Source organism: Rhinolophus sinicus, chromosome 3, assembly GCF_057876585.1.
Source record: "Rhinolophus sinicus isolate RSI-liver-muscle chromosome 3, RSI-T2T, whole genome shotgun sequence".
Taxonomy (NCBI): domain Eukaryota; kingdom Metazoa; phylum Chordata; class Mammalia; order Chiroptera; family Rhinolophidae; genus Rhinolophus; species Rhinolophus sinicus.
In genome coordinates, this window is record NC_142503.1 from 52,014,566 (window position 1) to 52,029,878 (window position 15,313).

At 35.6% G+C, this 15,313-nt stretch overlaps 1 protein-coding gene across 5 annotated transcripts in view; it reads left to right on the forward strand.

The window, feature by feature from the left end:
- MSH3 (mutS homolog 3) overlaps nt 1-15,313 on the forward strand; it is a 195,128-nt gene that overhangs the window by 81,294 nt on the left and 98,521 nt on the right. For all 5 annotated transcript variants that reach the window (XM_088796585.1, XM_088796586.1, XM_074328782.2 and 2 more), the window contains 2 exons: nt 7,997-8,109; nt 10,788-10,902. In XM_088796585.1, the coding sequence (XP_088652711.1) occupies nt 7,997-8,109; nt 10,788-10,902 (228 nt within the window). The remainder of the gene's footprint in view (nt 1-7,996; nt 8,110-10,787; nt 10,903-15,313) is intronic.

Below are 15,313 nucleotides of genomic sequence, written 5' to 3' on the forward strand. Positions count from 1 at the left end.
ATCTGATTTCTGTCACTATAGAATAGTTTAGAATCTTTTAGAATTTCATATGCATGGAATCATTACAGTATGTACTCTTTGGTGTCCAGCTCCTTTCCGCATAATGCCTGTGAAATTCACCCTATTGATGAGTTTATCAGTAGTTTGTGCCTTTCTGTTGTTTAGTAGTATTTCATTGTATGAGTACACCAACATTTATTCATCCATTCACTAGCTGAACATTTGGGTTTTTGGCTACTTTCAGTAAAGCTGCTAAGAACATTTGTGTGCTAGTCTTTTTATGGCACATACGAGTATGTTTTTATTTGGGGTAAATAGGAGTGAGATTGTTGGGCTGTGTGGGTAAATATGTACGCGTATTTAACTAAGAATCGGCCAAACCAAGTTTTTCAAAAGCAGTTCCCCAATTATACACTCCCACCAGCAGGGTGTGAGAGTTGTAGCTGCTCCACATCTTTCCTAACTCTTCATATTGCCAATCTTTCTATTTTAATCATTTTATTTATTTGTTTTTTTACATAATTTTTTATTTTTCAATTATAGTCTTTTTAATTTTAGCCATTATAGTGAGTATGAACTGGTGTTTCATTTTGGTTTTAACTTGCTTTTTCTTTGATGACCAACGATGTTTTCATGTGTTTATTGGTTATTTCTGTAATCTTCCTTTGCCCATTAAAAAAATTGGGTTGTGTGCGTGATTATGGAGCTATAAAAATTCTTTCTACATTCCAAATAAAAATCCTTTGTCAGATATATGTATTGTATTTTCTCCTAGTCTGTGTCTTGACTTTTAGTATTCTTGATGACCTTGGAAAACAAGAAGGTTTTCATTTTGGTGGAAGTCAAATTTATCAATTTCTTCTTTTATGGTTAGTGCTTTTTGTGTCCTAAGAAGCCTTTGCTTACTTCAAGGTCAAGGTCATGAAGTTTTCTCTTATGTTTTCTTCTAGGAATTTTATAGAAGCTTTTACTTTTAGCTTTGTTAAATGTTTTCATTTAATTTTGGGGCATAGTATAAGGATAGGGGATGAAATTTCTTTTTCTCCTTAGTGTATAATATTAGCCTTTCTATACCTTTTGTTTTCTCATCTTTGAAGACTGCTGTGTAAGGACCTTTGAGTAGCTCCTTTTGTTTCTACTTGTGAAATGACAATGCTTGTGCCTATTTAAAGGCATTTCAAACATCAGTAGTAGGTGAGGCGGTATTTTGGGGAGGGGCTGTGGTTTCTGAAATCATGCATTTGATTTTCCCCACCTTCATCATGTTTCCTCGGACTGAAAAAGGTGCTTTTAGACACATATCTTGGTAGCTACTGAGAATATTCATTGTTGCTGACATGCTGTTTATTTGTGCCTGTCCTGCCCAATTGCGTTTACTCTAAAGCTCCCTCTCTCCTTTTTTCCTTTTCCTTTGAGCACATGACTACTCTTGTCTCTCATTGTTCAGTAGCAGTAATAATATTAATAATAACAATAGCTAACTATGTATTAAGCACTGTTCTAAGGGCTTTATATTTATTGACTGATTTAATCTTCACAAACACCCTGTGAGGAATCTACTATTCTTCTAATACAGATTTTATAGATGAGGAAATTGAGGCAGAGAGATGTTACACCTAGGGTTATACAACTAGTAAGTGGCAGAACTGGGATTTGATGCAGACGTGCTGCCTCTGAAGCATATGCTCTTAACCACTGCGTTATATGGCCTCTCAGGAAAAACACACGAAGAACCAGCCATTCCCCTTCCTTCACCTCTGCTTCTGGAATTCAAAAGGGATAATGTTATTGCATACTTGACATTACTTTGGTTAATATTACATGAAGTTTTCATTCCTTTATAATGCGTATTACAACTTATGTTTCTATCCCTGACAGTAAAGTTTCTGACAAAAAGCATGTGTGCTTAAAACAAAGTAGCTTTATTTCTAAAGGTATTACTTTACCAACCACAGCCCCATGTGTGAAGTGCAAAGCACAGGCCCTCCTAGTATGTGGTTGTTCTTCTGGGAAAGCATCTTAGAGGAGGGGAGTCTTGGCCCTCTTGTTAAATAAGAATGTGCGCAACAGGGCTGGGGTGTGTAATTGTAGATCGGTGGTGAGAAGCCCCAGGCCTGGGATGGGCTGAAACATTCAGAAAGCATGGAGGTTTTAAAATACTATTACAAGGAGATTCATCCTTAGAGAAGATTTCCAGGATCAAGGAAGAAGAACTGGAAGGTCATGACTATAGGCAGACATGAATGGCTTCTTTAGGCTTTCTGCTTCTATTCCCTCCCCCTTCATGTTTTCTTCTCCCTTTGGTTTCCCAAGTTTGAACACTTCGTGTTCCTGACCTCATTGCAGATACAAGTACTTTCCTGTCTGGTGTACAAGATACGCATTTTTAGATAGTGCTTTACCTTAAAAGGCTAACGAGCATTGTAGAAGGAAATGTAAAACCCAAAGTTTAGAGAAAGGTTTAGAAAGACATGACTTCCCCTAGTACAGACTTCTTATATTAAGATAACACCTTCCATTTCTCTTAGTCTTTTGAGCAGCACAACTGCCGCGCATGTTGGCCTTGATTACTTCCTGGGCCTTAGGCTTCTGGGCTTTACTTAGGCCCCATGGAGTTCACACAGTGAGTGAGGAAACTCTCAGTCCTCCCTCTGACTTGCTAAGAGGCCTGTCCTGTGGGGGTAGGTCCTGGTGTGTTTCTTAACCTCCGCTCTTTTTAATGCTGCAGGGGCTCTGGCCCTAAATTTGCTTTTAATTTCTCATCCCCAGTGATAATTTGGTTAACGTCCCTTCACCTCAGCTTGGTGGAGAGGGTCCCTTTGGTCTCCAGAAATCTGATGTATTCTGTCTGCCTGTTGGTTTGGTCTGAAGCAGATTCACCAGCTGTAATTAAAGGTTGGGTCTCCCTCACCTTGGTTCACTAATTGGCCATGTGGACTTCAGTAGAGGTTTCCATCTTCTAAGAAGCTACCTGTGTGATTATGTTCACTTTCTTCTCTGGACAACTAAAAGCTTCTTTTTCTTGACAAAACCCCCACACTTTCTAGTGAGTTCTCATTGAGTATTTTAAAACTGAAAATGAACGTATTGGTTCATGGAAGTGAAGAGCTCAAAGGCAGGCTAGAATAAGGCATAGCTGGATTTAAGGGACTCTTCTTTGCCTCTCCTCCTTGGGTTTGTCTTTCTCTCGTGTTCCACAAGGTGGCAGGATGGCTCCAGCCACTCTGTCCCCTGGACTCCTAACCTCCCAGGTTCAAGTACAAGAAAGTGGATGACTACAGTGTTTCCCCGAAAATAAGACCTAGCTGGACAATCAGCTCTAATGCGTCTTTTGGAGCAAAAATTAATGTAAGGCCCAGTCTTATCTTACTATAAGACCGGGTCTAATAGAATAGAATAGAATAGAATAGAATAGAATAGAATAGAATAGAATAGAATAGAATAGCTGGTCTTATTTTACTACAGTTTAAGACCCGGTCTTATATAATATGATATGATATGATATGATATAATGTAATACCGGGTCTTATATTAATTTTTGCCCCAAAAGACGTATTGGAGCTGATTGTCTGGCTAGGTCTTATTTTCAGGGAAACGGTATATATCACATTGCGTGTTCACCACCCAGAGTCAGTTCTCTTTCCATCAACATATATTTGATCCCCTGTACCCTCATCTACCACCTCCCTCCCCACTAAAGTACCTTTCCTTTCTTTGTCTTGTTTAATGTTTTTGTCCTGAATTCTGTCTTGCCTGGTAATAAAATCTTGTCCCATGCTTTCTTTTAATGTATTTGCCTTTACCTAGTTTATTCATCTGGGCATTTTTTTTTTTAAATCATCCTTTTATTTTTAACCTTTCAGAATTATTTTAATTTGTGTTCCTATTTGTAGCATTGAGGGTTTTTCTTCTCTCTTTGTAATCCAATCTGAGTTTAATTTTCTTTTAATAGGCAAGTTTAGCAAATCTACATTTGTCAATATGTAGATTTGATGTTAGCTTGTCCTTAGCATTTTGTTTTATTTTTTATTTTTATATCTTTGAAAGATTCTTTCACAATGTAGTCTATTTTCCTTGCTGTTTATGGGGTTATTCTGATATTTTTGTTCTAGTGGTTGTGTTTTTTTTTTTTTTTTTTTTTTTTTTTTTTTTAAGGCCTCTGCACCCATGGAGGCCCCTAAGCACAGTGTCTGTGGAGCAGATGCTTATGCCGAGGTCTAGGTTAGCCAGAGAGGCCTCCAGTGCTATGAGCTGCGTGTGTTTTCTCTGTTGGACGGCTCCTAGGGAGGAGCCGCATGTCCTTAATCTAGACCACATAGTTAATAGTGGTTGTCTTTATAATTATAATTTCACATAAAGCCATTAGTCTTCTAATGGGGCTAGTTCTCTACTATAAGCAGTGATAAAATTAATTTCATACTAATTGTAAGGTAGAGACATTGTAACTATGTTACATAGTCTCTTTTATTCAATCTAGATCTGGATTGCATTCTGTCCTCAAAGGAGAGCATTAATCATTCAGCCAGGAAGCTTGGAACTCAATTAGTATTAATATTATCAGTAAGTATGCTGTCAGAAGAAGAGACCTTGTGAGTTTTCCTAGAGTAGATTAGCAAAAGCCTTCAATAAGGCTCTTTTTGTCTATAAAAATTACAGTTTCTAAAGTCAGCATAGATGATAAAATTGGTAAGCTGCCATTTGTTGGTCACAATTGAATGTTAGTTCAAAATCTTTGTAGGTGGTCTGTTATTCAACACCAGAGAGTCACCAATTTTATGTCCAAATTGACAATGAAAGGTGTTACTGGGTCTGAAGTTGTCTTTTTTCTAGTGTGGGCTCCACACTTGTTGAGAGTTTTATCACCATTTAATTTTTCAAATACAATATATTTGGCAACAGAGAGCCATGTCACATGTGAAAAGAATTTTTTAAAATTAAAACTCTTCTTTTAATACAGTCCAGTTTGGCATACCTCGTGTCATGACTGAAACTCACATTCTGAAGTGATTCTGCCCATCCAGCATGGAAGGGGAGTCGCTACCATGGCCCAGGGAGGAGAGCTTCCTCTGTCCAGCGTCCCCTCCATTCAGGAGGCTTCAGCCCGGGGCCACAGACAGCCTCTGTAGAGGGTGGGAAACGGAAAGTATTTGCATAATTTTTTTAGACTCAGGTCAGTTATTTGACGATAGCTGACGTCTTTAGTATCTTTGGTGAAAAATATTCTCTAATAGGGCAGCTGAAACCTAGACTATCATTGGAGAAGATTTATATTTCTGCTTTGTATCCTAGTTCTGTGATTGCTGCCAGTATTGTTCATGTAGACTAGTGTTTTCAGTCTGTAGTTTGCCTGTGAATTACCCTAAAAACCCTGTTAAAAATGAAAATACCTCCTGTCCCCTAACTTCCTGCTGAGTTGAGGTTGATCACATTTGGGGTGTGGAATCCATGCTTTTAATGTATGTTGCACATGACCCTGATGTAGGTATTCCACAGACTACAGTTTGAGGAAATTAAGATGGACATGCTGTGTTTAATGTATAGAAATTTACTAAAGTCTAGTTTGACAAAATTCTGGTTGGATATTGCTCATTACGTATACAGCGTTTCAAATAGACTTTTGTTTCAAAGATACAGTGATTTGAATGTACCATAACTTTTTTCAGTGTTTAAGAAATCTAGGAAAACACAGATAGGAGATTTTAACCAGGCAGTTTGTGAAAAAAATGTTTGCATGAGGATTTTTAATATACAGATTGCAGAACAATGAATTTAACACTGTGTAATACTTCCATGAAAGCCTCAAGGATAACTGACAAATTCATTTTATCAGATTTAATGGGTTTCTAAATCCTTATCTGCTTATCAAACAAAACTTTTAATTAGAACAGTAATTGAGTTACCAGCTGCTTCTTGTGTTCACTCTAGAAACTTGTATAAAAACACTGTGGAGCTCATGTAAGGTCATTCATTGCTTTCTGAGTTGCTAAATAGTAACTTTGCTGTGGGCTTCTAAAAATCCAGGTATTAAGGGAATCTACAGGAAGATAAAAATTGGTAAGTGATTTGCAGTAGTTTGATACTCCCTCTCTGGTGGATTAAAGTGGAAGAATCCTTCAGCACCACAGATGGCAGAAAATCCTACCTCTTAGATTTCTTCCTGAATCAGCTTATGCCTGCCTAGTATTGTAGTAGAACTGAAAAAGCCTTTGGAGGTAGGTATGCTGGCGCAGATTTATAGGAAAAAACCTAAAACACTAAGAAATCAGGTTTATAACTTTATTTGAACATCACAGAACATCATGACAAGGCTAATATATCCCAGAAATGCAGGGATCATTTAGCATCAGAAAATATGAATAATATATTAAGAAATTAAGTGAGAGGAACTACATGATCATTTTAACACATGTAGAAAGGACATTAGGTAAGATTCAGTAATCCTTTATGCTAAATTTTTTTTTCCAAAAACTAGGAAGCTTACCAAACCTTAGGCTCATAAGTCATTTATTCCAAAACCTACGGTAAACATTATACTTACCAGTTGAAACTTTAGAAGCATTCCCATTAGTGTCAGTAAAAAGACAAAGGATGCCTGTTAGATGTTCAACAGAGCTCTGAACGTCTTAGCCAGTGGTATAATGAGACAGGAAAAAGAATGAAGAATAGAAATTGTAAGGAAGCGACAAAATTTTTTAATTTTTTTACAGATGATATAAATGTATCTGTGGAAAATTCAAGAGCATCAATTAATGTTCAGTACAGTTGCTACATATAAAAATTGATAGGTTCATGTACATCAATGATAACACTTTAATAAATACAATATAAGAAAAGATTCCCTTTGCAGTAGTATTAATCTTAACATATCTAAGTGTGAGCACAACCAGTTATATAAAACATGTAGAAAATTACAGAATGTTATTGTTAGGTACAGAAGACATGAATAGACAAATTATGCCATCTTTAATAATGGGATGTTATACATCTGTAATGTTTTATTATTTGTTAGATAAAAATGTTCTAAGCAACATGAAAAAATGTTAATACCAAGTGATATCCAATAATAAAGAATGGTTGAATAAGTTATGGCTTTTACATACTATGAAATATTTTTTAGCTATTAAAAGGAATGACTTGTAGCTATATTACTTTATATGGAGGGATTTCCAAGAGTTATTGCTTAGTTATTGCTAGTACAAAGTGATAGCATTTTTTGTTTGTTTAGCATTTTTATAAAACAATGACATTTATGAATATGTATGTGTACAGTATGCTTGTATATGATCATATAAACATGAAAAAAATGAAGATTCATCCTAGGCCATTACTATGGGTTGGGAGTGGGAATAAGAGAGGAGAAGGAAGGGAGAATGGGGAGCCAACAAAACAGAAAAAAAAAAAGTACTATCCAGCATAGATGATATGTTTATGGGCTTACATAATTATATAGGTACATGCATATATAATTTTTTAAAAAACGATAGAACCACTTTAAATAGTGAGAGGTGACCTAAGGGGAATTTACTATATTTGACTGGAGACTGTGGTAGAAATAGAGTTAACAAAAAGCCAACCAGTCATATAGATGCCACTTCAAAGAAAGAATTACTGGATGATGTGTTCTGTTGCTAGAGTATTTTAAAAAATGAAGCAATTAAATTACAATGATGCTTTTCCGTTTTTCTCCGTTTTGTATTTACTAAAGCAATGGACCCTAATTTCAATGAGTTCTTGATAGCAATATATATAAAGTGCTCACAATGTGCTAGGTGATAGGAAAACACCAGTACTAAAAGTAATAATTATATTTTATGAAATGAGGCCTTTTGACAGAGAAACTTTATTAGCTCTTTCTCTCTTTTCCTTCTACTTGGGAGAGAATAAGGAATGAGTATTGATTGATTGATTGATTGATTGATTGTCAGGCAAAGGCCTAAAGGCAGACAGTTCAGGATTATGGATAATTATTGTTGAAATTTTCATTTTTTTCTTTCAGTGTTCGGGATGACAGAATTCGAGTAGAAAGGATGGATAACATGTATTTTGAATATAGCCATGCTTTCCAGGTGGTTACAGAATTTTATGCAAAAGATGTAGTTGACATCAAAGGTAAATATTTTGTACGTGTTAGCCATATGTCCTCAAATTTACCTGAGTTGAAATTTGGATAAAGGTGGAAGATTTGACTTTCAATTTAATGAAAACTAGTTACCAACAAATAACTGAAAGAAGTAGAGGGAAGAGTTCATTGTTCTTGCACTCTGTCACCAGTGCAGCTTTTTCCTTTGTAGTTATGTAATTTGATGTTTTTGACATATTCATTGGAGTGTAAGGAGTTAGTTACTGACCAGCTTTCCTTCCTGTTCCTCTTACAATATGGCCCATTTTTTTCTTTGCAATTTTATAGACTGTGTGGATCCATCTGATGAAGGGTAGCATTTCAACAGGTTGAGTGCCAGAATTTAAATACCAGAGTATTAGTGACACGGTCTGAACATGTTAGGTAACCCTCATTTGTCTAATTCATATTCCCTCAGCCAGTTAGCAGTGCTTGATTTGGGCCATACCCCTCGTTCCTTCCAATCCAGCTAATGTTAAAGTCCGTTTTTTATCCCTTATCACATGCTGCAGAGCTTTCTCTGTTAGATCATAGACAGATCAGCCTCCCCAGCTCCCTCCTAGGTATCAATGTCTTGTTAGCATTTCTCTTCCCATTCCTTTTAATCTCATGGTGCCTTGGCCAAATTGAATCGAGTGTCTGACAGTGTAACCCCCACTTATGACTCCAGGCTGAGATATCACCAAGGGATCATTGTCTTATATTCATCTAAAGACAAGACTAAGTCACAAGACCACCATAAGCTGCTCTTGTCGTCAAATCCACTTAGAAGGATATAGGACAGAAAACCCAGCTTGTTGGCAGGGCATGTGCTCTCTTATTGGGAGTAGTCCTCAGTGGTCTTTGTAGTAATCCACAGAGCCATCAGCGCTTAAGTTTCCTCTCTCCCCCAGTGAGGGCTCAGCTGCAAAAAAAAAACAAAACCTCTCATCCGGTGGGTGCAGGGTCTGCCCTAGCTTAGAAGCCCCATGTCCTGCAGGAACCCATATCACTTGCTGGAATTTCTACAAAGTGTATGCCAAGTTCAATGAGTCAGTGTACTCTCAGGGAATGCCAAAATTCTAGAATCAGGTATTTATAATTTCCTCCTAGTCCAGGTGCAATTTACTGATTTTAGAGTATTTTTTACCATATGCAATGCTACTTTGGAACACACTGATACTTTGTCTTTATCAGGTTTCCTATAGGACACAGAAAGTTAAAAGATGAAATTCTCAGTCGAAGAGGAAAGGGTTTTGTTAACTCTTTATTTATACCTAGGTTTGATTAAAAACTATAGTTAAAATTAAAAATTATTTTGTATTACTGATTTGTAGAGGGTATTTTGTTAATTTTTAATTTCTAAAAGTAATAAATGCCTATTTCAAAAAATTCAAAATATAGTTGTATATAAAGAAAAAAGTTAAAGTCCCTCCTCTCAAATTCTTATGATTTTTTAATGTAAAATCCACATATATACACATAAACATGCATATATAATTGTGTCTATTTGTTTAATATAACTTGAATTTATTCTTTCAAATTCATTTTTATTGAATGCCTATTGTCTGAGGCATTAATTACACAAACAATACAGAATAAAACAGACAAAAGTTCTTGCCCTTCTGGGGTTTACATTCTAATGGGGGGAGATGTACAATGCAATAATTTAGATAGTTTGTTTGAAGGTGATAAGTGCTGTGAAGAGATAAGGAATGGAAGAGGGTGAACTTTTAAATGAGATGGTAAAGGAAAGCTTCACAGAGAAAAGGGCACCTGAACAAAGATTTGAGCAGATTGAAGGAACTAAGTGGGAAAGCCGCATGGACATGTGAAAGAACAGTGTTGCAGGCAGAGACAGCAGGAAGCACAGCTTAAGTGCCTGGTATGTTTAGGAATAACAAATAGCCTGGGTGCTGAAACAAAGTTACTGAGGGGGAGAATATTAGGACGTGAACTCAGAGTTAAAGCAGAGATGGAAGGCAAGTTGTGCAGGGTATTATAGACTTAAGGACTTGAATTTTTTCTCAGGGAGTTGGAGAGTATTGGAGGATTTTTAAGCAAAGTAATCTAATGATCTTATGTACAGTTTACAATTGATTCCTTTGGCTGTTCTGTTAAGAACACCCTATAGGGCACAGGGATGAAGCAGGGAGACCACTTGGAAAGCTGTTACAGTATTCCTGCTGAGAGATGAGAATGATCATACAACTTTTCCCCCTCTATCAGCAATATATCATGGATAGTTTTTTGTATCAGTGCAGATAGCTGTAAGTCATTTCTGTTAATAGGTGTATAGTAATCTGGACTTATCAAAATTTATTTAACTGTTACCCTGTTGATGTTCAGTTAGGTTGTCTCTAGTTTTTTACTATTACAAAAGATTTTTCTACTCCCTTATCTACACATCTTTGACAACATTTTGGAGTATTTCTAGGTCAAAATAGATGCACATTTTACATTTTGAAAAGTTTCTCTATTGCTTTCCAAAAAGTCTTATTCCACTGTCAGAAAATGCCCTTTTTCCCATGCTCCAGGTACTTGTAATCTACATTTTCCCAAAGGGCAGTTTTAGGAACTATCTAAATTATTATTTCAATAACTGTAAACTAAATTTTATTTAACTTAAATTTTGTTTTTAATAATAGTGAATAATAATCCTAATGAAGGTACATATTCTGTTTTTTAGGTTCTCAAAGTTTTTCTGGCATCATTAACTTGGAGAAGCCTGTGATCTGCTCTTTGGCTGCCATGATAAGATACCTGAAAGAATTTAACTTGGAAAAGGTGCTTTCCAAACCCAAGTAAGTAAGTTCTCAAAAATGAAAAAAAAAGGGTGATATTATATTAAAAACATTTCTTAAATTGAATTTGGTAAGTACTGTTCTCAGAGATGTTTACCTGCTATTGATAGGATTCTCTGTTCAGGGGGATCGATGAATTGTGTGCTGGTGAAGAATATTAAAAATATTAATTGGTGTAAAAATATTGGTAAAATTCTTAAGAATTCGTCAATTTGTGTTCATGATAGCTATTTAATGTATTGCAGCATTGACTACAAACGGTGCTTTATTCTAAAGCACAGTTAATTGCCAAGTAGTAATAAGAATGGAATTAAGAAGTGGTATTAAAAAGCTTTTATGAAACCTCACTTCCTTTTTTATTCTTGGTTTCAGTTCTTATTTCATAGGCCATAAAGTTGGAGACAAAGAGGACAGCTATTAACATAGACAGCTTTTTAAAAGAGTGATTAACTTTGTAGAGTTCAGAGATTTAAAAGCTGGCAAGTGATATTCTAGGAAAATACTAGTTTAAAAACCAGTGGAATGAAAAAAGGCAGTGGGATAATGTTCTTGACTTACTATATTCCACCTTCACCAGCCCTTTGTCTTTGGCTCTGTGAAGAATTACCCTCCATAATTTTGATCCTGGATAAGTAAGCTACTTCCTGTTCTGCTGAGGTAGGTGGACAGATAGGAGCTATCTTAGTAAAATGGCCAAATAAGAATTGAGAAAGAAAGAGGTGGTGCTGGTTTGAGATTGTTGGAGAGATTGGAAGAAAGGCAGGTTCACTTGGGAATCTTTCTATAATGCGTTTTTTGATGTGTATTCTCTTGTTGTTTAGCATAGAACAGAATATAATTTCTTTGGAAGAGTTTTGTCCTATTTAAAAATAATCTAAATGTCCATCAACAGGAGAGTGTGTTCATTGTGTTATGTTCATGCAATGTAATGTTATACAACAATGAAAATGAATGGACTCTAGAGTTATACATATCAATATTAGAAAATATCCATTAGCATTATATTGAGCCCAAAAACAAATTGCTGAAGGACACAGAGTACATACTGTTATATGAAGTTAGAAACATGTGAAACAGTAGGGTGTATTGCTTAACAATACATACATATATAGAGAAGGTATAAAACAGGCATGGAAATGATGAACAACAAATTCAGAAGAGTGGTTTCTTTTGGTGGGGATGGAGGGGGAAAAAATAAAAGTCGGTGGGGGAAATGGCACAGGGAGGTTCTACTTGATGTTTATTTTTTAACCTGGGTGCTATATTCATCTCTATATATTTTAGTGTGGCTGAAGCGTTTTATTAAAAAGTAGCAGCCTGGCATTGTACCTCATTGGATTCCACTTTAAGCTCCGGTAATAGGAAACTTATGGCAGAGATCATTCTATATGGTTGATTGTGTTGGATCCCCATAAAGAAAGGATGAAAAGCTACCTATCATTTGACTTGTTCATGCTAGGGAGCCTCTACCTGAGGTTGAACTAGTGACTGAATAGCTTGTCCATTAAGATTCGTTTCTGTCCATACATCACCAATCAATGAAGTGCTAATATTAGAGTAAGGAAATTGACTTTTTCTAAAATCAGGCTCTCATGTTTAGAAGTAGATGGATTTGGGTCTGTTAACGTTATTGTGTCCTCCTCATAGTAAATTCAAAGTGAAAATAATGCTAAACAGTAAAACATACAATGTTTATTTGTACTGAAATTAAAATAGCTTATTTTAAAGTTGCCTGACTTGATAAATTTAGTGAAGCTGAACTTATATTTGGTGGCATGGTTGGAGAGCGGTCAGGGCACTGGATCTGCTCGTGCCTTAGTATGTATCTGACCTGCCTGTTGGGTAGTCCCCTCCTCTCATTCCATAGAGCCAGACACAAAAGGTATACAGAGGTCCCAAATCTTAGGCCCTTACATTGTATGTTACCCAGCATGTGCCCAGCACCTAGTAGGCAGACAGTAAATACAGGATTAATAAGAAAGAAGGAAGGAATTCATCCTGTGAGCATGGATTTGATTGCAAAATCCCAAAATGTCCTTGGGAGCCAAGAAAAATAAAAACTGTGATCCAACAGGTGCTGTTGTTTTGCTTAAAAATGAAATGTGATTGATGATGTTATATGGGTGGCATGTGATTTGACTCTGTATCTAATTCCCAAAGAGTAATTCCACAGTTCTTATATCTTGGAAGAAGAATGTAGCCTCTCAAAGTGATTACTTTGGAAAACATGAATGCTCTCCTTCTGTATTTAAAATTCAGTTGTCTTACTTTGAAAATTTAGCAGCATAAGGTATGATTGTACTTTAAGAGCCATGCTATTGGGGGAAAATTTAGTTGTTTTGTTTTGCAAATTGTCTCACAAAAGTTGCTGCATATTTCATAAAAATCTTGATATACTTTTATTTAAAGGTCTTTGTGCCTTTACAATAGAATTTTAGGTTGTTAGAGGAAAATATACCATTTCAGGGATTGATCTTAAGGATGGATTAAGTGAGGTTTTAGTAGGGCAAATTTTGCTTGTAATAAATCGTAACTGTGAGTACGACTATATACTGAGCCCTATGTATTCTAGTGAATCATTGAACCTGGCAGTGGTCTTAGGGACCCGTTATAAACCTTTTTATTTTCCTTTCTAGTGTCCTTATTGGAACATTTATGAATGCAAAGGTGTTCATTTTGTTTAATTACAAATCACGTAGAAGGGAATCTACAATAAAACCAGAGTTTTGTAATAATGAATTTTATAATAATTAAAATTTATAATAATATTATAAAATTAAATATATGAGAAATAAAATTAACCACCAAAAGATTAGAAAAATGGTAAATGTGTGACCTCTGAAAACTATACATAGACAACTTTTTTTCACCATCGAGTTCATATGTAACAAGGTACATTTTTTGCCTTTGTTTCCGTTTTCAAATATTACTTAAATAGGATCTTTGTAAGGGGTTGATTTTTTCAGGAAAGGTCTATACCTTTACTGCCTTTATCTAAATCAGAAAGATTGATTTTTTTTTTTAAAGTAGTATAGGAATGATACAGCGTCTTAAATTTCTCTGGCAAGTTAGTAGTAAGTATATTTCCTCCCATTATGAAACTTGAGGGGAAATAAGCATCCTTTGACTTTTTGTTGTCTAAAATACTAATGAAATATTTTCCCATGTTACTTATTATATTTCTATCCAGGTTCACACAGCATTAATTCTAGCCAGACATTGTTTATGAGGTTCATTTGAAAACAATAATATTGGGCTTCTTCCAAAAGAATAAATAATTCAGAATTATTTGAGTATTTCAGATCAGTGATCATATACCATTGAATTCCTAAGGATGCTTGCAGATACAACCAAAAATGTATGTAATTCCTGGAAATAGGCACTGACAGAAGGAAATTTGGACATATGAAAGAACAGTGTTGCAGGCAGAGACAGCAGGAAGCACAACTTAAGTGCCTGGTATGTTTAGGAATAACAAATAGCCTAGGTGCTGGAACAGAGTTACTGTGGGGGAGAATATTAGGAGGTGAACTCAGAGTTAAAGTGGAGATGGAAGGCAAGTTGTGCAGGGTATTATAGACTTAAGGACTTGAACTTTTTCTCAGGGAGTTGGAGAATGTTGGAGGATTTTTAAGCAAAGTAATCTAATGATCTTATGTACAGTTTACAATTGATTCCTTTGGCTGTTCTGTTAAGAACACCCTATAGGGCACAGGGATGAAGCAGGGAGACCATTTAGAAAGCTCTTACAGTATTCCTGCTGAGAGATGAGAATGATCATATGATTTTTCCCCCCTCTATCAGCAATATATCATGGATAGTTTTTCATATCAGTGCAGATAGCTGTTAAGTCATTTCTGTTAATAGGTGTACAGTAATCTGGACTTATCAAAATTTATTTAACTGTTACCCTGTTGATGTTCAGTTAGGTTGTCTCTAGTTTTTTACTATTACAAAAGATTTTTCTACTCCCTTATATACACATCAGAATACATTATCAACCAAACATTTGGGAAACCCAAAAGCAAAGTTAGTTCTTATCATTGCTCAATGATTATTGTTCCATAGGAATCAGTCTAATAGTGCTCAGTGGTTGCTCTCTTTTACTGAAAACAATGCAGATGTCAGTTTAAAAGAAATTCTTTGTTTCTCTACTTCGAGGTTTAGATGGCTTGTTCAGTAAGGGCAAAAACCAAAAATAAAACAAACAAAAAACCATATGCACAGCATTAATACTAAATAAGAAAAGAGCCAATACGGGCATATCTTGGAGCTATTGTGGGTTCGATTCCAGACCACCAAAATAAAATGAGTGTCATAATAAAGCGAGTCATAATCTTTGTGCTGGTGGATGGTCTTGCCATCAATTTGTTAAGAAAAAAAAAGCAACATCTGAAGTGCAACAAAATGA